The sequence below is a fragment of the Lolium perenne genome, chromosome 3, assembly GCF_019359855.2.
Source record: "Lolium perenne isolate Kyuss_39 chromosome 3, Kyuss_2.0, whole genome shotgun sequence".
Taxonomy (NCBI): Eukaryota; Viridiplantae; Streptophyta; class Magnoliopsida; order Poales; family Poaceae; genus Lolium; species Lolium perenne.
Window position 1 is genome coordinate 291,829,410 of NC_067246.2, and position 25,478 is coordinate 291,854,887.

General features: G+C 46.8%; 1 protein-coding gene across 1 annotated transcript; it reads left to right on the plus strand.

Annotated features, from left to right (window-relative positions):
• The first annotated feature begins 6,132 nt into the window (after positions 1-6,132).
• Positions 6,133-18,411, plus strand: LOC127338799 (uncharacterized). Its single transcript, XM_051364774.2, has 3 exons — positions 6,133-6,320; positions 18,041-18,184; positions 18,265-18,411. The coding sequence occupies exons 1-3, from the start codon at positions 6,156-6,158 to the stop codon at positions 18,409-18,411; spliced, it is 456 nt and encodes a 151-aa protein (XP_051220734.1). The 5' UTR covers positions 6,133-6,155.
• The last annotated feature ends 7,067 nt before the right edge of the window (positions 18,412-25,478 follow it).

Below are 25,478 nucleotides of genomic sequence, written 5' to 3' on the forward strand. Positions count from 1 at the left end.
ACAGAGTTTGCATATCCCAGGCTCTGGCGGGATGTCTGACGATAGACCAACGAGCTTGGAGGATGCCAAACGCCCGCTCGACATCTTTCCGGGCTGCCTCCTGCTCTTTGGCAAACCTTGCCTCCTGCTCTGAGTTGGGTTTTCGGATTGTCTTCACGAGTGTAGCCCAAGGTGGATAGATACCATCAGCAAGGTAGTACCCCTTTGTGTAGTGGTGCCCATTGATCTCAAAATTCTCGTCAGGAGACTGACCGTACGCTAGCCTATCAAACACCGGAGAGCGCTGCAGCACATTGATGTCATTGTGCGAGCCAGCCATTCCGAAGAATGAGTGCCAAATCCATGTATCCTGTGAAGTAACAGCTTCAAGAATGACTGTGCACCCTCGTAATGGCCATCGTATGCCCCCGCCAACCAAAGGGGCAGTTCTTTCACTCCCAGTGCGTGCAGTCTATGCTGCCAAGCATCCCAGGAAACCCCCTGGAAGCGTTGATTGACAACAGACGAGCTGTGTCCTCTGCATTAAGTTGCCGGAGGTACTGTTCTCCGAACGAACCGATCACAGCTCTGCAAAACCTGTACATCGATTCCAAGCCGGTAGACTCACTCATGCGGGTGTACTCATCTACGAAATCACCGGCAACGCCATATGCAAGCATCCTAATCGCTGCCGTGCATTTCTGGTACGAAGAGAGGCTTACCTTGCCAATTGCATCCACTTTCGCGTGGAAGTAGTCGTCGTAGAGCTTGACGCCATCCATTATCCGGCGAAACAACGGTCTGGACATCCGAAAACGACGGCGAAACAAGGCCGGCGTGTACAATGCCTTGGGTTGGAAGTAATCGGTGAAGAGCTGGTCCTGCCCGCGTTCTCTTTTGCGGTCCAAGGCGGCGGCGCGCCCCGGCAAGGACCCCCGGTGCACGGGGATCTGCGAGACAATGTGATCGTGGATGATCAGCGCAGCATCCGTGAAAAATTCGTCGTCCGACTCCTCGTCGGACGACGTGTCGATGAAGTTCTTGAAGAAGTAGTCGTCGTCGCTGTCCACCATGATCTACAGATGAAAAGGGACAAATTTTAGTATGCCCATTTCATCGAACACGTCGCACGCGGAGGCCATCCTGTGCGTCCGTAGGGACCTGCAGGCCATGGCCGTCTCGGCCGACTTGCGGTCTGCAAACACGGTGCACGAGAGCTCACCTCCGGCGGCAACAGCGCAGCTGCGAACGGCGGGAGGTCTCGCGACGGTGGGAGGACAGCGGCGACGGCGACGGCGTCCTCCGACTCTGCTACGACGCGGCGAAAGCAGCGCGGGGCCGCGACCTATGCTTCCGCCCCGCTTGCCGGCGTGTCGACGACGGTGGCCGGCGTCGACGCCTCTCCCAAATCGCCGGTCCTTGGCTGGCGGCGGAGCGGCGGGAGATGTGTGCGAGGGGTTTGTGTTTTGGGAGACAGACAGGCGGGCCAGGGGCGGACAAGGGGAGGACGCGAGCGACCAGCATCCGGCGTCCGCGGCCACGTAAACTCGTCCCAGATTTGGGCCGGGTTTGGGTCATCCCGGACGCTGCGGCCATCCGTTTTAGGGATGGGTCCGCGTGCTGGGCCGCGTTTTTGTCCGGTTCGACCCATCCGGACGCGCGGGCGCGGTTTGGGTCGCCCCTTTGGAGATGCCCTTAGCGGCGATGCATACCCCGTCCAACGCAATGGGTGCACACCAGCGACACGCTGTGACGACCGGAGGACCTCGCCGCCGATAGGGATGATGCGGCTGGCCGAGGAGTCGCCAGACAGTCGAGGAAAAGGCCTCACAAACGGGGAGATGAGGAAGAAAACCTTAGGGTTTACGATGGGAGGCGCGGTGGCCAGCGACTTAGGGTTCGGATGAATAAGATGGGAGATATAGAGGGAAGACTAGGACGGTGGTGGTCGTGGCTCAAGTAGGGCGACGGGAGCAGGCGGTTGCGATTGCTAGCGGATGCGGAGGGGGGGGGGGGCGATGGGGATGAGGTGGGCCATCCCATATGAAAACTCGTTCGGAGTCGGTGCGTTAACACACGGGTCGAGCGACGAATAGGAGCTCCCCTCGCAATAACCATCTAGTCTACTCTTTAGTCTAGCTTTAAGACGGTAATTATGTTGTTATCAATGAATTATTGTTGTCGACAACCACTAACCGGTCACTAGCGCACTACTATGTCGCAACTAGATCCATGCGAAAGCCTTGTCTTTGGCGGTGGTAGATGAAACCAATGAAGTCGGCGCCGTTGGGCATCACTTCCTTCCTGGAGGCGTCGTAGAGGTGAAGCTCTCGTTCCTCCCTTGGTCAACTTCGGGGGAACCCCTAGATCCTTGTGATCGGACGATGGAGGCACTTAATGTCGCATTTTCCTCTTGAGGACTTCATTTTTGAAGTTGCACCTTGACCGAAGTGACAAGCGGAAGTTGGTGCTGATGGTGGATGGCGACGAGGAGCTCTGCGTCGGCTAGGCAGGGGCGCAGCCTCAGGGTCGGCGTGGTTTTTGGAGCAGCGACTCTTTTCCTGGGTGTCGAGTTTGGTCGCTTGGGCGACAAAGTCGTCGACTAGTTCGGTGGGTGGCCTTGGGGTCTTCGTGTGCGTGTTGTTCAAGTTGTAGCCTGAGCGGCGGCTCCGAAATCCTTTGCTTGAGGGTGACTGTTCTGGTTTCTTGGGCGGCAGAGTAGTCGGCTCGTGGGTGTGTGGCCTCAGGGCAGGTGTGGGTGTCGGAGCGTCGGCCCCGATGTGGTAGGGTGTTGTCTCTGGCCACTTGGGTGGTGGAGCTGGCGGCTCGGCTCGGCTCGGCAGGTTCGTGGTCTCTCATGTACCGGGCACCTATCTTCTTAATCAATGGAACGTTCAAAAAACTATGTCTCTCTCACTCCGCCTCGCCCCATTGAGAGTCCACCGTCTCCCACCGTTGTTTCCGGCCCGATCCCGAATCTTCTCCGCCGGTGATGCCGATCGGTGCGGAGGAAGGGAAGGCGCCTGGCCGTCTGTACATAGTAGTCAATGTTTTCAAGTCATGTCATCTACCCCTGTGGAGACTGGGAGTAGGAGGCTGGGTCTCCTCGCCCAGATCTGGCCCATCCTCGTCTTCTTCTTCGTTGGTGCTCTTCTTCGGTGGCAGGAGTGGCGGCAGGTGGCGAAGAGGCGGCGTGTCATTTCTGTCAATAAGGCAGGAGTGGCGGCAGGTGGCGAAGAGGCGGCGTGTCATTTCTGTCAATAAGGCCTTCTTAGCAGCAACCAAGTTGCAGATCGTCTGCTTCTCCGAGCTCGTCCATGGTGGACGGACAAAGGAAGGGGAAGATCTGAGGATGGTTTCTTCAATAAGCTTCTCCACTGGGTCCGTCGGCGCCGCCATCTTCTACGCTTGCCTCCCCGAGTCCGTGGCAGGTTCTCCGGGTTCGACGTCGAGCCATTTTCTTCGATGCGGTGTAGGTATGGCCTCGCTGCTTCTTCGAGCCGACCTCCTATGCTTCTCTCTCTGGTTCCGGGCGTCATGGTGGCAACAGGAAAGGGAGTTTGCAGGGCAGGTGTGGTGCGGAGGTGGCGTCGGAGTTCTTCAGAAGCACTCTATTTGAGCAACACATCGGCGGCGTCTCTGTCGTCCGTTATCCAAGCCGGCGATTTTCGGTGATGTTTCAACCTCCATCGGAGGCCCTTCCTGTGGTGTCGCATTCTTCGCCGGCTTCGAAGCAAGTGGTGTCGTCCCCGCTTTGGAGTCCGACGTCAGCATTGCTGGCCTCGTGCTCATCGGTGGGGAAAGAGAAGGACTTGATTGTGTTTTCTTACTTTTTAGTGAGGTCTTTCTGCAAAAACCAAGAACCTATATGTAATCTTCTATTTCACGGGATCCTTTGTAATATTTTGTACAACCACCGCTTGGAATCTTTTATCTCTAAATAGGAGACCCCCACTACATGATTTCTCTCAACATGCAAGCTATACACATCAGCAAGTATTTACCACATCACTCTTCATGCCATGTGCTGAAGCCATGTCATTAGAAATCCAATAGTCTAGCCACCTTTGATTAAATCCATCGCTAAGCGCTACTATTGTTTGCCTCAGTGTGTACCTGATTAGTTTCCTTTGCAGCACTTTCGGTTTTCAGTATCCTGGCTTCTCGCATTAGAAACGCACTGATCCAAGAATTAATACTAATGATTAACTAAGTTAGGCGATCAGGCGGCCGCCACTTTATTTCCCTGCGCTCGCCTCCCATGACCCAACCCCTCCTATAAATCCATTGCATCTCCAGAAGAAGTGCAATCATCTGCGGCAGACGGACATGGGTACCAGTCTGCCCAGTTCTACTTCCATCAGCCTTGCATCTCAAGAAGAAGCATTCGTTCCCAAATAGAGTGCTTGCAAGAGTGCAGACGAGCCCGTCTACTTTCGCTGTTGGTGACGCGCTTGCGCCGGCCGGAGGTAGCTGTCGTGTTCCACCTAACACGTCGCCAAGTGTTCTCTCACTCAGTACATCCCATGTGCTCCCGTGGGCATCCTTCATGTACATGTGAGAAGTTTTGCTCAGATTGTGATTGTCCTCCGATGTTTTGATTGCAGAAGATTTAGCCCGTCTCCATTACTTACATTGTACCTAGAACGTGAGTAAATACAGTTGTCTTGAGCAGACTAGCACCTCTTTTCTCCTTGGTTGACCCCTGGTTAATCTTGCCAATGCAGCACACAACAGGTACCCGAAGAAAGACGAGGTCCTTAACACTGAACCTGATTTTTTTTCTCCATGTGTTAGTTGTGCAGTTCCAAACTGACCATCTTTGTGTATTATATGTTCTCCTTTCATCTTTAAATTTTTCAGAAACAGTTGGACAATCACGCTCAAGCAAATTTACTCATCTTTTATTTTTTATGTTGCCCTATTGTAAGCTCCTTACTGTCGCAAGGAAAGAAAAAAACAGGATTGTATTCATTGTGTTCAATGAACTGTTTGCTTATGCATTTTGATTTAATTACAGTTTGAAGAATACAAAATATAGTTTGGTTTATGTTACCCTCCACACTTAATCAATCTCAACATCGCATTGGCCAAGTATTTCTAGATCTTCATTGCAATCTGAAAGGGTAAACCGCTTCGACTATAAATTGTACATGCCTATTTCATCACTGCTCACAATATGATTTCAGGTATATCATTGCCTCCAAAAGGTTGCAGAACTTGTGGTTTATGCACCTTAAGTTGCGGCAGATCTTCTGAAAATATTAGCAAAAGATATATCTTGCTAGATGCGCATTCACTATTTCTAGCTACGTGAGGAGGACCTGCAACAATTCATCTTCAGATGTATGGATGCCCAAATAGCAAATACTCAACTGCATGAAAAGGAGTATTACGATATTTGTATTAGTGAAAACCACTACTATCTTATTAGAAGACATTGACAAGTCTTATGTATATTCACCCATTACTATAATCATAGCTATATATTGTTTCCCGTTTGAAGATTAAATAGAAAAGTGTGAAACAACAAAGATATAACCTGTTACTATTTTATAAAATTAAGATGACTAGAAGCATTAAAAAATCTCCAATATATTATTTCCACTGTCATCTAATTCGTCTAATAACTGTTTTGTGCACACAACGTTCCATATAATGTTTGGTGCACATTAGGTTTCCTATCCATGTGTTCTTGAAAGGTTAGATAAATATATTATGCATATAATTTATTGATTAAAATTTGTGGTGTCAATTCTTGAAATCACGTGAATCATTTACTCCAGTACTCAATTATGGACTCATCATTGCTCACAGCGATGATAATCTGTTTAGCCTACTGTACTCTCATGTTGTGCTGAATTTTGTTATCACAAAATATTCTTCTACTAAATTCCGTGGCAACGCGTGGGGTATCATCTAGTTAATGAAACTTGTACGTCCTTCGGAGCGCTCCGGGTTCGAAAATAAAAGTATGTCGGAGCTTAGCTAGCCGCGGTCGGTCATATATACAGCACGGGACTCCTGCTGAACGCATCAGTTCCTTGTGTTTCCAACTTCCAACTTCCAACTTCCAAGTTCCAGCTCGTACGTACCAGTACCAACTAGTGTGAGAAGTGAGAACTAGCAGTACTGTGGTCCGAATGGCGAAGCTGGAAGGCGGCAGTGTCGACCGGATGGCGAAGCTGGAAGGCGGCAGCGTCGACGAGACGATGGGGGAGTGGCACGGGCGGGGCGTCGGCACCAGGCCGTTCGACGCCCTCACCGTCGCCGGCCTCCGCATCGACGCCATCGAGCCCGGCCGCGCCCTCTTCTCCTTCACCGTCCCTCCTCGCCTCACGGTACGTACAGATCGAGCAACTATACTACTCTTCCCATAGACAAGAAAACGTTAACAGCCCATGTTCAGAGAGTCACCGGATATGAACATCTTGTCACATCGATCAAACCAGCACGCCAGCACGTACTAGTGTATTGTTTTAAAAGATTGCACATCTTCCTAGAACACGTATACCACTTCCTAGCACACACGCGTCGCCTACCTGTCCGGCAACTATAACATGCATGTAGGGGGTGAAAAAAGGTTGTTCTAGCTGCCGAGCTAAAGTATACTATGTCCGTTTCGATGAATAAGACAACTTTGACAAAAAATTAACTAATAAAATTTTGATTATATTATACTACCTCCATTTCAAGGATTAAAGCGTCCTCATTTTACGTGTTTTTTGTTTGACCAAGAATTACTTCAAATAGATAAACATTGTTTGTATGAAATTAGTATCATTGAAAATTTCTTTTCAATACGAATCTAACGATAGTAATTATATATAATATAATCAAGATTTTGTTGTTCAAATTTTATGGTCAAAGTTCATCTTGGAATACGCGTGCCGCCATATTTCTTAAACGGAGGTAGTACATAATTAGTATCGTTGAATTTGTATTGAACTTTCTAACGATGCTAATATTATATTAATAATCTTTATATATTTCAAGTAATTTTTAATTAATAAAATACGTAAAACAAGGGTGTCTTATTCATTGGAATGGAGGGAGTTGTTGAAATATTGGGCCCACTTTTAGTGGCCCAAATTAGATTTCAGTTTTTCCTATAAATCTCAAAGCCCACATAGTGGCAACCTTGTGAGTTTGAGCCCAAGTTGGTGCCAGCTCACTAGGGAGTGGCAAGAGGTGGGAAGTTTAGTCCCACATGGAAAGTTGGGAGGAAGTTAGACCACCTTATAAGGTGGGTTGTTCCACCACTAGTAAGTGAGTGAGAATATGAGTGCTACACGCGCGCTCCTCCTCCTCCTCGCTCGCTCGTCTCGACACGTCACGACGCGACGCGCGCCGCGCTCGTGGTGAGTGGTGAGTGGATTGAGCCTCGAGCCGAGACTTTCCTTACTTTTTGCAGCTCAGGAAAACGAACAGAGTCCTAGACGGATCGGGTCGCTCCCGGTTCGTGGGCTATCTGTAACCGACTCGAAACGTTCGTGCGACGTGGGCGTGGCCCACGTTGCCTAGGGTTTCCCGAGCCTATATAATCTCCTGCCCGGCTACCGCAGAAATACATCCAATACACGAGTTAGGGTTTCCACCTCTCTCTGCTTGCGCCGCCATCGTAGCCTACTCCATCCCGTGAGCCGACGTGCATCGACAAACGGGAGAGCAGGTCTCCGGAACCGCTCGTCCTTGCGATCCTGTACGGGAGAGGGCGAATTAGGTTTTTGGGAAGCGCTCTGCGCGACTGCTCAAGCTCTTCATCACGGGTCGCCTTCCGTCCAAGTCGGGCGGTGCTGCCTACCGTCGTCTTCAACGCCGTCTACTTCGACCCGTCGTCCCCGTCGTCAAGAACGTTGTCATCAACAACGTTACTGCTGCAACATCATCTGCTACACCTCCACCGCCACCTCCACTAGATCGGTACGTGCGACATATCTCGATCTGTTTAGCGATGGATGCTTTACCGTTTGCGCTGCTGCTACTCATGTTGATTAATGCATCTAGTATGTTTGAGTTTCACATGTTAGTAGTTGCTGCCATCATGTTTTATATTCTGGAATTAATCATGAAAATTGTGCCTAATTATCCAACAATCCAAAAACCTAATTGTAGGCAATTTCCTGAGTTAACAATGGCTGGTTTTGCTGATGCACTGAGGCCGGATAAGTTTACCGGTGTGCACTTTAAGAGATGGCAAGTTAAGGCCACGCTCTGGCTTACTCATCTGAAAGTGTTCGAAGTTAGTGATGGTTTACCTGAAGGAACTATATCTGACCAAGATCAGAACAAGTTCAAGGAAAACAATACTCTCTTCGTCGGATGTGTTCTGAGTATTCTTGTCGATCGTACGTGTGATGTGTACATGCACATAACAGGATGGTAAAGAGCTACGGGATGCACCGAATGCTAAATTCGGTGCAACCGATGCAGATGATGAATCGTACATCATGGAGAGCTTCCATGACATCAGGATGGTAAACAACCGTTCTGTAGTCGAACAAGCTCATGAGATACAGTGCATTGCGAAAGAGCTTGAACTCCTTAAGTGTGCCTTACCTGACAAGTTTGTGGCTGGATGCATCATCGCTAAGTTGCCCCCTTCATGGAGGAACTTTGCCACAACTCTCAAACACAAGAGACATGAGATATCAGTTGAAAATCTGATAGCGTCTCTTGATGTTGAGGAGAAAGCTCGGGCTAAGGATAATACTGAGAAAGGAGAGGGTCAGTCTAGCGCCAACATGGTGCAGAATAAACCCTACAGCAAGAACAAAGGGAATAACAAGCCCTCCTTCAATAAGCCTATGAAGACTACAACCTTCAAGAAGAAGAAGATGATAAACAAAGCAGATCTGAGCTGCTTTACCTGTGGAGAGGCTGGCCACCTTTCTAAGGACTCGTCCGTGAGAGGGCAGACCGCAAGAAAAAGGGGAGGCAAGTCAACACGGTGACCGCTAGCAATGCTGATGGGTACGATAATCTCTTTCTTGTTCTTTCGGTATTTCAATCTCCATGTTGGTGGATTGATACAGGTGCTAATGTTCATGTGTGTCGACATATCCATGTTCACTTCTTACCAGGTCGCCCGGGATTCTTCCGTCTTGATGGGGAATGGGTCACATGCTTCGTTCGTGGTGTTGGCACGGTAGATCTGAAGTTCACTTCGGGAAGATCGTGCGGTGAGGAACGTGCAGCATGTCCCTACTATGAACAAGAATCTCGTTAGCGGCTCCCTTCTATGCAGAGATGGGTTTAAGGTTGTTTTAGAGTCGAATAAAGTAGTTGTTTCCAAGTTTGGACAATTTATCGGTAAAGGCTATGAGTGCGGAGGCTTGTTCCGCTTTTCGCTTTCTGATTTCAGCAATAAGTCTGTGAACCATATTTGTGGCAATGTTAGTGATGATACCAGTGTTTGGCATTCTCGTTTATGTCACATTAATTTTGGTTTAATGTCTCGGCTATCCAGTTTAAGTTTAATTCTGAATTTCACCATTGCCAAAGGTTCTAAGTGCCATAGTTGTGTGCAATCAAAGCAACCTCAGAAGCCTCACAAGGCGGCCGAGGAGAGAAACCTGGCACCTCTAGAACTCATACATTCTGATCTATGCGAGATGAATGGTGTGTTGACAAAAGGTGGAAAGAGATATTTCATGACATTGATTGATGATGCGACTAGATTCTGCTATGTTTATTTGTTGCGAACTAAAGATGAAGCTTTAGACTACTTTAAAATTTATAAAGCCGAAGTTGAAAATCAACTAGAGAGAAAGATCAAGCGTCTTAGGTCGGATCGTGGTGGCGAATATTTTCCTAAAATCTTTGATGAATTCTGTGAGGAACATGGCATTATTCATGAGAGGACGCCTCCCTATTCACCCCAATCAAACGGGGTTGCCGAAAGGAAAAACCGCACGCTGACTGACTTGGTGAATTCCATGTTAGCCACTGCTGGTTTATCAAAGGCATGGTGGGGGGAGGCTTTGCTGACTTCATGTCATGTCCTGAATAGAGTTCCTAACAAGAATAAAGATAAAACCCCTTACGAGGAGTGGGCTGGGAGAAAACCATCACTTTCGTATTTGCGCACATGGGGATGTTTGGCGAAAGTCAATATTCCAATTACTAAGAAGCGCAAACTTGGACCAAAGACAGTGGATTGTATCTTTCTAGGTTATGCTCCGCGGAGTGTAGGATATAGATTTTTAGTAGTTCAATCCGAGGTACCTGATATGCATGTTGATACTATTATGGAATCTCGTGATGCAACATTTTTTGAGAATATGTTTCCTATGAAAGATATGCATAGCATTGCTAGAATTTCTACCGAGATAATTCCCGAGTCCAAGACATCTAATGAGTATTTTGAACAATCACATGAGAATGTTACTGAGAAGGATGACAATGAAGCTCCTAAACGGAGCAAGAGACGAAGGATTGAAAAATCCTTTGGTGATGATTTCATTGTGTACCTTGTGGATGATACTCCCACGTCCATTGCAGAGGCATATGCATCTCCAGATGCAGATGACTGGAAAGAAGCTGTCCATAATGAGATGGACTCGATTCTTTCTAATGGAACTTGGGAATTGTCAGAACGACCCCATGGATGCAAGCCAGTAGGCTGCAAATGGGTGTTCAAGAAAAAGCTAAGACCTGATGGTACTATTGAAAAGTACAAGGCACGACTTGTAGCGAAAGGCTACACACAGAGAGAAGGCGAAGATTACTTCGACACCTATTCACCTGTCGCTAGACTTACCACCATTCGAGTACTACTATCCATGGCTGCCTCCTATGGTCTTATCGTTCATCAAATGGACGTAAAGACAGCTTTCCTTAATGGAGAGTTGGAAGAGGAAATCTATATGGATCAGCCTGATGGGTTTGTAGTAAAAGGTGAAGAAAGAAATGTGTGCAAGTTGCTGAAATCTTTATATGGCCTAAAACAAGCACCTAAGCAATGGCATGAGAAGTTTGACAGAACTTTAACTTCTGTAGGCTTTGTTGTCAATGAGGCTGACAAGTGCGTTTACTATCGCCATGGTGGGGGCGAAGGTGTTATACTATGTTTGTATGTGGATGATATTCTGATCTTTGGTACAAACATGAAAGTAATACACGAGGTCAAGTCTTTCTTGTCAAAGAGTTTTGATATGAAAGATCTGGGAGAAGCTGATGCAATTCTGAACATCAAGCTGATTAAGAACGAGAGTGGGATTACTCTAACGCAGTCCCATTATGTTGAGAAGATCTTGAGCCGGTTCGGCTATATTGATAGCAAGCCTTCTTCAACACCTTATGATCCCAGTGTGACACTACGCAAGAACCGGAGGATTGCCATAGATCAATTGAGATATTCTCAGATCGTTGGCTCACTCATGTACTTAGCGAGCGCGACTAGACCCGACATCTCTTTTGCTGTTAGCAAGTTGAGTAGGTTCATGTCAAACCCGGTACTGATCATTGGCATGCACTTGATAGGGTCATGCGCTACCTATGTGGTACAATGAGTTATGGGATTCACTATTCAGGGCACCCAGCTGTGCTTGAAGGATATAGTGATTCGAATTGGATCTCAGATGTAGCTGATCTGTACGCCACAAGTGGGTATGTATTTACCTTTGGAGGTGGCGCAGTGTCATGGAGATCTTGTAAGCAAACCATATTGACGAGGTCAACTATGGAAGCAGAACTTACTGCTTTAGACACAACCACTGTTGAATCAGAATGGTTGCGTGAGCTCTTGATGGACTTGCCTGTGGTTGAAAAACCTGTTCCGGCAATCCTTTTGAATTGTGACAATCAAACTGTAATTGTCAAAGTGAACAATTCTAAGGATAACGCGAAGTCATCAAGACACGTCAAGAGACGTTTGAAGTCTGTCAGGAAATTGCGAAACTCCGGAGTAATAACTGTTACATATATTCAAACAGACAAAAACCTGGCAGATCCCTTTACAAAGGGACTATCACGTAATGTGATAGAAAGTGCATCGAGGGAGATGGGTTTGAGACCCGTTGATGTTATGCCATAGTGGTAACCCAACCTTTGTGATCGGAGATCCCGTGAATTAGGACCTGGGAAGAACAAACTAGTGGTTTAATTGAGGAGAGTATTATGTAACCCTCTCTATGTGAAGATGCACAACTCTCAATTGCTGTAAGGCAGGTTGACAACAAGCCTTAATGTGTTTATGTTGGCTATTTTAGCAAAGATGCTGTCCTACAGAGCATTCTTGAAATAACACCTATATGAGTCCGATTGTTAAACGTCGCAATCTATGAGATTTGGGTGATCTCTAGTAAACTCATGAAGAGACCATGAAGTATGACGCATATGCTTCACCCGCGGGGTAGGCTACTGGCAGCCATGTACTGGTCATGACTTTGAGTGAAACCCTGTTCACGCAAAACTTGCAATTCAAGGCTTAGTCCATTGTTCAAGTGTGAGTGGATGTAGCTTAAGGTTCTAGGCGGAAGTTCAACTTAACAGTCTCCGCTGAAACACTGGTATATAAACAAGCAGCGAGTATTGGTAAATCTCTAAATGGGGATTTGAGATGGTGGGGGATTGTTGAAATATTGGGCCCACTTTTAGTGGCCCAAATTAGATTTCAGTTTTTCTTATAAATCTCAAAGCCCACATAGTGGCAGCCTTGTGAGTTTGAGCCCAAGTTGGTGGCAGCTCACTAGGCAGTGGCAAGAGGTGGGAAGTTTAGTCCCACATGGAAAGTTGGGAGGAAGTTAGACCACCTTATAAGGTGGGTTGTTCCACCACTAGTAAGTGAGTGAGAATAGGAGTGCTACACGCGCGCTCCTCCTCCTCCTCGCTCGCTCGTTTCGTCTCGACTCGACTCGACACGACACGACACGACGCGCGCCGCGCTCGTGGTGAGTGGATTGAGCCTCGAGCCGAGACTTTCCTTACTTTTTGCAGCTCAGGAAAACGAACATAGTCCTAGACGGACGCGTCGCAGTTAGTTGGTTCGGGTTGCCTAGGGTTTCCCGAGCCTATATAATCTCCTGCCCGGCTACCGCAGAAATACATCCAATACACGAGTTAGGGTTTCCACCTCTCTCTGCTTGCGCCGCCATCGTAGCCTACTCCATCCCGTGAGCCGACGTGCATCGGCGAACGGGAGAGCAGGTCTCCGGAACCGCTCGTCCTTGCGATCCTGTACGGGAGAGGGCGAATTAGGTTTTTGGGAAGCGCTCTGCGCGACTGCTCAAGCTCTTCATCACGGGTCGCCTTCCGTCCAAGTCGGGCGGTGCTGCCTACCGTCGTCTTCAACGCCGTCTACTTCGACCCGTCGTCCCCGTAGTCAACAACGTTGTCATTAACAACGTTACTGCTGCAACATCATCTGCTACACCTCCACCGCCACCTCCACTAGATCGGTACGTGCGACATTTCTCGATCTGTTTAGCGATGGATGCTTTACCGTTTGCGCTGCTGCTACTCATGTTGATTAATGCATCTAGTATGTTTGAGTTTCACATGTTAGTAGTTGCTGCCATCATGTTTTATATTCTGGAATTAATCATGGAAATTGTGCCTAATTATCCAACAGGAGTAGCAGAACAACGCCACAAATAACATTTTTTTTTTCAAAAACTTGTGTGTACATGTTGAAAGCCTAGATGTGAATGAGATTTTTTATTAAAGATCTTTTCAGACAGAAGGTTTGAGCAGAGCCCGGATTTAGATTAATGAAGCCTCGGCCACATACAAATCAAGTTAACATACAATGCTAGAGATCCAAAATCCAAAGTCCAAACAGTAAGAACAGGGCATACCCAAGCCACTCCACATGAATTTCGCCAGGACGCAATTGAGGAATATATGGAACACCTACCCGAAGATGGCCCTTTTCTATGGCGGATGTTGTCATTAGATGGTAGGCATTTGTGCATAAGCTGCCAGAGGAAGACCATGATCTTGAGGGAAATGGCGATCCTCCAAAGCTACCCAAAGTGTTTCCTCGGTGTGCCCGAGTTTGCGGTAGAGAGAGCGAGCGGAGAATTTACCTAAGGGTTCCAAAGTCCAAGATAACAACACATCATGTCTTGTCTCAAGGTGGACATCCTTCAGTTCGCGGCGAAGGTCCACAAGTTCCACCCTCTACCGCAAACCAAGCTCCCTGTGAAAGGGGAGCTGCCATACACCATTCTGCCCAGCCTGAGCCACAGAGACGTCAGGGTTCACGAAGATGGCAAAAAGGCTGGGAACCTGTCTCTGAGCGGCCCCGGTCCTAGCTACCTGTTGTGCCACATACGAGTGGATGTACTGTGGACTAAGTGTTTTGCCCCAAGCAGAACATCATTTTGATTTTCTGAAGCGCATTTTAGAACTGCGTTCCAGATGGGCGTGAATCAACCAACAGATCCTTGACACCGGCCTGGATACTTGTTTACGGATGTGATCTGCCTAGAGGCCCTACTCCCTAACATAGATCTTCCAAATCCACTTAGCCATAAGGCAGTTGTTCATGATTTTAGTGTCCATGATACCCAAACCTCCCATAGATATCGACATGCATACAATGTCCCAACGTACTCAGTGTTCCAACGTGGGGCGATGCTTGCGCATGGTTTGGTGCACCCGTCACCCAACAGACAAAAACCCATGGCATGCAGTGGAAGAGTGGATAAACACGCAATGATTAGTGTGAGTCTAGCTGCGGAGGACCCCAACCTAATGTTATTAGGGAGTAAGGACATCTCAACGGAGCGATGTGACCGCGAGGACTGAAAATACTCTGCACCTCATTCCGGCGGTTCTATGCATAGTGTCCAACCCGTTCGCCGAGATGTAAACGCGATCTAAATGTGCGGGCACGTTTGTGCCTACGATGACGATGCGCAGACGACAGCCCGTCTGACAGCGGCACAATGTTTCGTCTTCGGGGCGGCATAACTTACGGGTGACGCACTTCAGATTTTCAGACCCACGTTAATGGCGTGCCTCACCTTCCGCGGGCGTGCGCTGGTGGGCGACGTCACAGTGGCAGGATATTCAAGGCGAGGTGGCGTTCGAGCTTTTTGAAGGTCCGCTGGCGACGCCCATTTTCTCGATCACGCCATTGCCAGCTGTTGTGTCCGCCTGACCGATGCCATGGGGAAGAAATCTTGGTCCTTCCGCAAAACCAAGAACGACCACGAGGCTAGCGGCTCGCGGTCCGACAAGAAGTCACGGGTCGGGCGGTACGCCCGCATCGAGTTGTGTGCCGCCTCTGGGAGGAAAACCGGCCGGTGCCATGGCCGGATGCTAGCCTGCCTGGAGGAGGATGGTACCGCAACTCCAGGCATGTGTCGGTCCCTTCTGTGCCACGCGAGGGCCGAGAGCGCCGTGACGAGGTGCGTCGCTGCCTAGCCATCTTGCTGGCCGATATCCGAGAAGATACGACGTACGCGCTCAACTCTTATAAATGGATCTCGTTCGGGACGTGGGAGTTCGCCGCGCGCCGCCGAGCGGGATACCTCGATGACCTCGACTACTTCGACCGCGAGCTCGTCGTGGATGAAGACGACAACAATGATGACGACGACGAGGGCGAGCACAACGACATGGACGAGGACGCTGCTGAGGCCGAGTGTGGGACCTCGTCAGATGGCCATGTTCAAGGTGACCACGACGACGACGGGCCGGCGTGGGATCCGGAGACCTAGCCGCCTGACATTAGCGAGGAGGAGGCCATTGTCATGGCACTGACCAATAGGGAGCTCGATGAGCTCAAGGAGCTCGCTATGTGGGACGGGCTCGCCATCCAGCTGTGCGAGTCGGCGATCGCGCAGGGGAGACCGACGACTCCTCCGGTCACGCCGACGCGTTCCAATGACCGCGCACCGACTCCTGCTCCTTCAACGGCCTGGGATACGTGGTCACCTTCAACATAGCCTCCTGCGCCACCGACGGCCTGGCCGTAGTTGCCGCAGGCTCCCGTTGCTCCTTCACCGCCGGCGTACCAGCTTCCATGGCGGACGCCGGAGTTCATCGACCTTGTCAGCGACGACGAGCAGTAGCCCATAGCTAGGTTTTAGCATACACCTTGCTAGCTATTTTAAGTTTTATGTATTTTTATTAATGTAAATTATGGGTTTATCAATGGAAAAAATTATGCGGCGGTCCGCTGGGGACACCCCTAGACGAAAACGGACGTGCGGTCGATTTCGACCATTCGACCCGACGCAAACGGACGTGAACGTCCGTTTTAGCGTCCAAAATGTGTCGCCCGCTGGAGATGTCCTAACTAAATGTGAAGGCGTGCAGTTGACAGTTCAGCATGTTAACGACACGTTGTTGCTCAATGTCTGAGGTTCCCATAACCATGACCTCGCTTTTATGGAAGTTAATGCAAAGTCCATACATACTCTCAAAGCATAGGGAGGAGGAACTTGAGATTAGCAATCTGCAGGTCGTCTTAAAGATCTTTTTGACAATTAGATGTTTTTATACATTTCTCATAATAGATTTATATGTACATGTGAGTCAAAACACCACCTTCAGACCATGCGATGATGAAACTATTTCTTAGGATTGTAGTAACATGTTTAGATTAATTAAGTGTATGAAGCTCACTCACATCTGTTCAAGCTTAATTACAAGCATAGGTTGCTTCCTCGTTTCTGAAACAAGAAGATTTATGTTAAAAATATCTAGTTAAGTAGCTTGAGAAGGTAACAACACTCTCCTAAGTTATTTATTCGTCATGATAACAACTAATAAATCATTGTTTTGCAAACAGAGCTTGGCTCTGGTGGTTTGGTCCCTTGTGGTGGAACCAGCTCACCCAGGTTCAAGTCCTAGACTTGACATGGGTGTTTGCATTTACCTGGATTTATTCCAGGATTTAACCGGCGCTATGCTTTCAGTGGTAGGTGACGTGCCCGTCAACAGCGAGGCGCCAGTGGTGACTTCGTCAACCTCAAGATATGCCGGCTCAGTCCCTCGGAGGTGCTCATAGGGGTAGGGTGTGCATGCTTGCGTTCATAGGGGTGTTTGTACGTGCGTGTTTGTGAGCGTCTGCGTTGTACTGTGTTCTCAAAAAAAAAAAATCATTGTTTTCTTCTCATAAATCTGATATTTACAGGTTCGCAAAATAGTTACCTTCCAGATAAAACTATCTTTTCCTCAAAATAAAACAAGAGATGAAACTTATAATTGTTATATAATTATATTAAAAACAACTCAGATGGAATTATACAAGGAACAAAATGAACCGGGCCTAAATCTAGTTTCCTTTATTAACTAGTGTACTATGGGTATGTTTGGACTGTGACCAAAGAGTGCCCTACAATTTTGTTAGTCATGATCAAAAGGTTGGATCTTGTTTTGGATAGTTGCTAACCATGTTAGTGCTTCACTACCAACTCTAATGCATGTTTTTAACCAATATTTGCTAACTTATGGGTAAGGAAAGCTAAACCAAACAATTTGGAAGGATAATCTTGAGAAAAAGCCAAACACACCCATAAGCAAGAACGATCAAAGAACATGCAGACGAACCAATCGATGTCTGATCAAACAAAAATGACGACCATATATGCTCTCGTTGATTGATCAACTGTGAGCTATGTTGGTTCGTTTGCCTATGTGTGAGCCGGTTCATGTCGTGGCCAATCGACTAAAAACCTTAAGCTTTCTCATAACTTATAAAAACAAATAAACCCAAAGAGTTCTACATACGAGAAGGAGGTAACAGGTCACGTTCCTAAAAGAACAAGGGATGTGTTTGAATTGCTACACCAAAGTGTGCCCCTATCATTTTTTGGATATGGCCACATAGTAGGTTCTTGTTTAGATAGCTACTAACTTACTGGCATGCCATTGCCAATTCTAGTTTATTTTTTTTAACCAGTGTTGATCAATTTGTGGGAATGAAATAGCTCAACCAAAATATTGGCTAGCCAAAATTTTAATAGGACAATCTTGGGAAAAAAAAGCAAACAAATCCTAGGTAACTCCTCATGTATGACATTTGATGATGATTAATTGTTGAAGTCTCATATATGCCTGCATCTTTTACATGTGACTTTGCGGTATACGCCAAATCTTGAAGAACACACGGAAGCACATGCATGGAGGCGCAGTGGCATCCCTGGTAGACCTGGTGGGGTCGGCGGTGATCTTCGCCGGCGGATCACCGACGACAGGGGTCTCCCTGGAAATCACCGTCTCCTACCTCAACGCCATGCGTGCAAATGTGAGTGAGTTAATTCCTAGCTTCTCCATGGTGATTCACTTTCCAATTGACAAATGACTTTGAATGACATGAATACACAGGAGGAAATCGAGATCGAGGCGAAGGTGCTAAGCATCGGAAAGACAACAGGATGTGTGACAGTGGAGGTGAGGAGGAAGTCCACCAGAGAGGTGCTCGCGCACGGACGGCACACCAAGTATCTCGCCACGATCGCTAGTAAATTGTGAAGTAGCACTTCCATGTAAACACGAGGATATGCACTTATGGTATTGCATGCATATGTTTCATTTTTGTTGCGCTAGTATAGCCATGTTTGATTGGCCACGGTTAATTTTGGGATTTTGCATGTGTCCTGCAAGATCCCGCATGAAGTAAAAGGCAACCTGGGCCAAGATCTGCACTTCGTTTAGTTGTCCTATGAAGTTTTGCTATTTCTTTGGCTTGTTGTTTGCTTGTATGCTTCTATGGTTTCACTGTGTACAAACATAAAACACAATTACCCAGTCCGTCTCGTGGGGGTGACTAACGGAGATATGCCCTAGAGATAATAATACATATTATTTTCAACTCCAAATTTATGACTAATGTTTATTGTTAATGTTTTATCTGCTATGTGTCTTGATTCAGAGGAAAACATATATGCACATGTAAAGAAAATAAACAAACAAGTTGTTCCTAGTTTACCTCTAGGACTAGCTCATGTGTTGAATTAGGACCAGGTTTCCTAATCATGAGAATCTTTACTATTAAAGTGAAACATGTAATGTCACATTTCTTTTGATGTCACACTTTTTTTTATGTCACACTTCTAACAACCAACGCGCAAAGAAAACAAAGCCGAGACTGCATGCACCAGATATCTTGCGGTCTTGCCGAAAAACCAGCGCCCGGCGTCAAAAAAGGAACTCATGGAAAACAGCTCCCGACTCCCGACTGGAAAGCAACGAGGTCCCTCTTCCCCAAATCACGAAGCTGTCACACTTGTGCCTGGCCGGATCGTCACGATCGAGTCTCCATGGCCGCTGCGCCGCCCCTACATCCACGCCTCCACGCCTCTCCACGCCCAAGGGGAGGGAGGTTGTCAAGTGGATGTATCAATACCTCTAAGACGACGACACCGCCGTGGTCTTCGACGAAGAGGTGCTTGCGACGGCGGGCGGCGACGAAGCCGTAGCCGGCAGCGGTGACAGCAACCGGTTTCTGCGGAAGGAGTCGTGGAGTGTTCTTCACAAAGCTTCGTACATTTCCCGAACCCAGATCCCTTTTCTCCCGTGTCTACTGTGCTTCCCGACCGGTGACGTATTTCGGCTCCTCCTCGCGTTGCCTCTCACCAGGGGAGGTCTGCTCGGTCTCCATTGAGGTGACGACCGGGACTGCTGCAGCTCTTTGTCCATCGCCCTAACCTCCGGCGGCTATCCCCTTCTCTTCGCCCCCTTTGTTCCATACGGCTGATGAGAACATGAGCATGCAGGTGCCACGGAAGATCCCCCATCCACGCTACAGATGTCGTAGTAGTCGGGCGCATATCTGAAGGAAGTCATGTATACAAGTAGGCAGCAGACTGCATGAAAGGAAGGAGTCACTCCTAACATTCATACATATACGTCCTATATAAATGCATGATGCAAAGCCGTAGACATGCACATGCAGGTATGGAAGCATATGCTACCACGTGCCGAATTGAGTTTCTGGGTATGGAACTGATTCTTACTTAGTAGTCATAAATTTTTTTGGTTTTTTGTAAAACTTGATGTACGTACATACAATGTCGATACGAAAGCGTGGAGTTTTTTATTCGAATTTTTTTGACATTTTAAAATGTTTTTCCGGTGACAGGAACATATGCTCCCATGTGCCGAATTGAGTTTCTGGGTATGGAACTGATTCTTACTTTTTTTAAGCTTATTGTGATCGCAAGCTAGAGACAAATTGACAACGTGACAATGATATTACAATTTCAACTGACCTGAGTACTCACAGTAATTCTCTTGGGCCCATCTTATCTGACATGAGTAATTCTCTTGGGTCCTTTTTTGTAGACCATCCAGTGAGGAATCTCAATCAAATGATTTATTTGTGTTAGAGTATACGTACGGTTTAGGTAGTCTAGGATAGAGATAGATCTTGTGTCTTGTCTTGCACTCCAAGATGATCTCTGTACGTCTATATATACTCGTCCATGAGACTCAATAATACATCCATCATATTCCGCAATCTCCAATACTCTTCTACATGGTATCAGAGCGGCGCTGATCTTGACCTAGCCGCCGCCCGCGCTTCCACCCGCGCCGCCCCCGGGGAGGTCAATCTCCATAGCCTACTCCGAGGGCCGCGCAACCCGTATGAGGGTTCGTCCGCCGATCCGTTGATCCGCTGCCCTCGAGTCTTTTTTCCAATTCGTAGATTGGTTTTGTTTTTGCGCCGCCGGTCGCGACCGGCGTTTTTTTCTTTTTTGGTTTACCGATCATAGATCGGATTGAGTCGCCCATCGCCGTCGTCCTCTTGCGCCTCTACTCCGACAACGGCATCGACCTGCACGGTCATCAACCGCACGGCACAGCCGCACGCGCCACACACGGGGCGCCCCTACGTGCATCGCAGCAGGCTGTTCTTGCTCGCGCGGTCTCCATCGCCTGTCCGTCTTCGTCGCCATCGACCGGGACTACATCGACAACGCCGCCATTGACTCCGATCTGCGCGTCATCCACGCCATGGCGCGTATCGTGCCGCTGATAACCCACAAGTATAGGGGATCGCAGCAGTCTTCGTGGGTAGTAAAACTCAATTTATTGATTCGACACAAGGGGAGACAAAGAATACTTGAAAGCCTTAACAACGGAGTTGTCAATTCAGCTGCACCTGGAAACAGATTTGCTCGCAAGAGTTTATCAGTAGTAACAGTTTTATAGCAGTAGCAGTAGTGAAATAACAGCAGCAGAGTAACAGAGACAGCAGTAGTGATTATAGTAAATAGCAGGATTAAAATACTGTAGGCACAGGGACGGATAACGGGCGTTGCATGGATGAGAGAAATTCATGTAACAATCAAGCAGGGCATTTGCAGATAATAATAAAGCGGTGTCTAAGTACAAAGCAATCAATAGGCATGTGTTCCAATTATAGTCGTACGTGCTCGCAATGAGAAACTTGCACAACATGTTTTGTCCTACCAGCCGGTGGCAGCCAGGCCTCAAGGGAATCTACTGGATATTAAGGTACTCCTTTTAATAGAGTACCGGAGCAAAGCATTAACACTCCGTGAACACATGTGATCCTCACATCACTACCATCCCCTCCGGTTGTCCCGATTTCTGTCACTTCGGGGCCATTGGTTTCGGACAGCGACATGTGTATACAACTTTCAGGTAAGACCATAAACAATGAATATCAGGATGAAGTAATAACATGTTCAGATCTGAGATCATGGCACTCGGGCCCTAGTGACAAGCATTAAGCATAACAAGTTGCAACAATATCATCAAAGTACCAATTACGGACACTAGGCACTATGCCCTAACAATCTTATACTATTACATGACCAATCTCATCCAATCCCTACCATCCCCTTCAGCCTACAGCGGGGGAATTACTCACACATGGATGGGGAAAACATGGTTGGTCGATGGAGAGGCGTCGGTGGCGATGATGGCGATGATCTCCTCCAATTACCCGTCCTGGCGGAGTGCCAGAACGGAGACTTCTGGCTCCCGAGACGGAGTTTCGCGATGTGGCGGCGTTCTGGAGGGTTTCTGGTGACTTCGACTTCTCCCCCTGCGTTTTTAGGTCGAAGGCAATAAGTAGTCCGAAAGAGGGCGTCGGGGGCCAGCCGAGGCCGCCATACACTAGGGCCGCACGGGCCCCTCCTGGGCCGCGCCGGCCTAGTGTGTGGGGCCCTCGTGCCCCCACCTGGCTTGCCCTTCTGGCTCCGCCAGTATTCTGGGAAAATAGGACCTTTCGCATAAATTCCGAGGATTTCCCTGAAAGTTGGATTTCTGCACAAAAACGAGACAACAGAACAGTTCTGCTGAAAACAGCATTAGTCCGTGTTAGTTGCATCCAAAATACACAAATTAGAGGCAAAACAATAACAAAAGTGTTCGGGAAAGTAGATACGTTTTGGACGTATCAACTCCCCCCCAAGCTTAGCTTATTGCTTGTCCTCAAACAATTCAGTTAACAACTGAGCGATAAAAGAACTTTCACGAACACATTTGTTCATATGATGTAAATATTCTCATGCTATGGCTAACACTTAGGCAGTTCATAATAAGATACATGCAAATAAGATCATCTAATAGCTATGTCAATCATGGAAAGGTACCAACAATTAATAATAAGCATCATGAATCATGTATATAAGCAGGATTGCAATGTTCATAAAAGAGTATGATAGAGTGGTATCTCGCTTGCCCATATTTGATCAGCAAAACATAAATGCTCAGGCACCTCTGAAGTTCATAGAAAGACTAGAAATAGTGATTGTCAAAGATAAAAGCATCAAAGTTATACCACAATCAATCATATTTTGAGACAAGCATATTACACTAAGAATGACAGTTGTGCTCTCAAGAAAGTACTCAAAGAAAGGATGGAGATTCAATGTAAAAGTAAAAGATTGACCCTTCGCAGAGGGAAGCAGGGATTAACATGCGCTAGAGCTTTTCATTTTTAAAACAGGAGTAAAATTGTTTTGAGAGGTGTTTGTTGTTGTCAACGAATGGTAATGGGTACACCAACTACCTCGCCAACCGGACTTTCAAGAGCGGCTCCCATGAAGGACGTTATCTCTACCAGCAAGGTAGATCATCCCTCTTCTCCTTTGTTTACACACGTATTTTAGTTTTTATTATGAGTGACACTCCCCCCAACCTTTGCTTACACAAGCCATGGCTAACCGAATCCTCGGGTGCCTTCCATCAATCACATACCATGGAGGAGTGTCTATTTGCAAAATTAAGTTGCTTACTGATGGATCAGAGCAAAACATGTGAAGAGAATTATTAAGGAAGTTTGATTAATCGGGGCTGGGAACCCCATTGCCAGCTCTTTTTGCAAAATTATTGGATAAGCGGATGTGCCACTAGTCCATAATGAAAGTCCGTCAAGAGTAAATGACAAGGTTGAAAGTTAAACACCACATACTTCCTCATGAGATATGAAACATTAACACAAATTGAGAAGCATTTTGAAGGTTTAAAGGTAGCGCATGAGAATTTACTTAGAATGGTTTGAAATGCCATGCATAGATATTTATGGTGGACACTTTGGAACAACTTAGTTTTCATGTGTTTGGAGGCACGAGCAGCGTTCCCGCTCAGTACAAGTGAAGGCTAGCAATAGACTAGGAAGCGGCAATCAAGAGAGCAGTAACTGTCATAATCATACTTGCGGCAAAATAGATTAACTGAGGCATAAAAGTGATACAAGAACTCTGAGACAATGTAAATCATTGAGGCTTAATTGACTCTTGTTCAGTCATATGCATGCGTGAGCATGTGCCAAGTTTATTCAAACGAATTATTCAGAGGAGGATACCACAATATCATACCTATTTATGGATAAAACAATGCAAGCAAACATTCATGACATGCTACTCATATTAATAGATTGGAGCTAAACATGAGAGATCATGAACTACTAGACTTTCTTAAATGACATATACCTCACATGAACCAACCAAGCATGCTCACATGGATGAGTATATGTACAAAAATGAAAACAAATAGAGTTCATACCAGCCTCTCACCACAATCAGATTGTCGTAGATCGTCATTATTGCCTTTTCACTTGTGTAGCTTGAATAATATGGAACGAAAACCACGCTCCAGCCACCGAAGACCATTGAACTTATAAAGAACTTTACAAAACCAAAGAAGAACAGCAAATATTTTTGGTGTTTTCAAATTTGGAAACAAGAACAAAAGGAAGCAAGCAAACAAAGCAAAATCTTTTTGGGTTTTCTTATAGCAAACTAGCAATAGCAAATAAAGCAAGATAAAATCAAGAAACTAAAATAAACAAGTGGTGAAGAGAAACAACAGAAATATTTTTGGTCTTTTTGTGCTTTAGGAAAGAAACAAAGTAAGAATAAGAAAATAAAAACTAAAAGAAACACAGAAAAGCAAGATGGCAGAAATCTGCCAAAACTTGACAGCAGTACAGAAATCGATTTTTACAAAAATCTTCCGTTGCTCAGCTCGAAAAGTGTTCAACTAATGAAAGTTAGATAATAACCTGGGGAACATGCACAAAAATTGGCAGCTCAAAATAACGTTCTGTCTGTGCGCACGAATTTTTCTAGTGATAGTCCAGAATCTGTTTTCAGGCAGCACCTCCCCAAATATCATCTTCCTCTCATTAGAAAACCACTCAAAGAAACTCAACAAGTATATACAAGTATCCAGCAACCATAATATGCAAAGAATGAGTGATGCCGGTATACCTCCCCCCAAGCTTAGGCTTTTGCCTAAGTGGAGATCAATCCCATGGTGCCCATGAAGTAGCACCTTCGTAGTACGACGAAGATGGATCATATTCCGGGTATGTGCTGGAAGAAGCACCCGGATACGTGACGGTGTAGTCATAAGAGGGCTCGGCGTCCTCGGAGTCATGCTACTGGTGGAAGCCTTGTATCATCAATTGCTCATCCACCTCCTCATTAGAGCGCGACCATGGTTTCCTGTCAATGCTGAACAAATCTAGCTGCGGCAAAAGGATTTCCCTCTCTTCCCCGTCAACAAACAATATTCTATAGACAATGTTATCTAAACTAGAGTCGGCCGTAACAAATTGGTGACTCTTCATAGCAGCAATATCGAGCCTCATAGGGGTTATTTTTACATCAGTAGGGTCAAGAGGAAGCTCTAAATATGCTAAAACGCGCGAAGCAATAATTCCTCCAAATATAGGCCCCTTGTTAGACAAGCGGCGAGCAACAAGAGCACCAAGATGATAAGGTGTGTCCCCAGTGAGTGCAGCAATTAAGAAACCAAGGTGATAGCTAGATATGTTACTAGTATTCTCCCTACCAAGAATGCTAGTACCGATGTAATAAGCAAAATACTTAATGGCGGGGAGTTGAATGTTTCTTATCTTGCCACGCTGAATGGTGCGATAATCATCATTGGTGATCCCTCGATAGAGCTCCAGCAATTCCTTGGGGTTATCCTCGATCTTCCTTGTTGTACCTACAGGGGCAATACCCAATGCAGCACAAAAAATTTCCAACTTCATAGTAATAGGTTTACCATAGATCTTGAACGAGACTGTCGGATGAAAGTGCTTATTGTTGAAC

Bases quoted from the DNA above. Each gene is read 5' to 3' on its own strand.
- LOC127338799 (XM_051364774.2), top strand. From the start codon at position 6,156: ATGGCGAAGCTGGAAGGCGGCAGCGTCGACGAGACGATGGGGGAGTGG. The intron at 6,321-18,040 runs GTACGTACAGAT...CAAATCTTGAAG, and splicing joins CCGTCCCTCCTCGCCTCACG to AACACACGGAAGCACATGCA. The intron at 18,185-18,264 runs GTGAGTGAGTTA...ATGAATACACAG, and splicing joins TCAACGCCATGCGTGCAAAT to GAGGAAATCGAGATCGAGGC.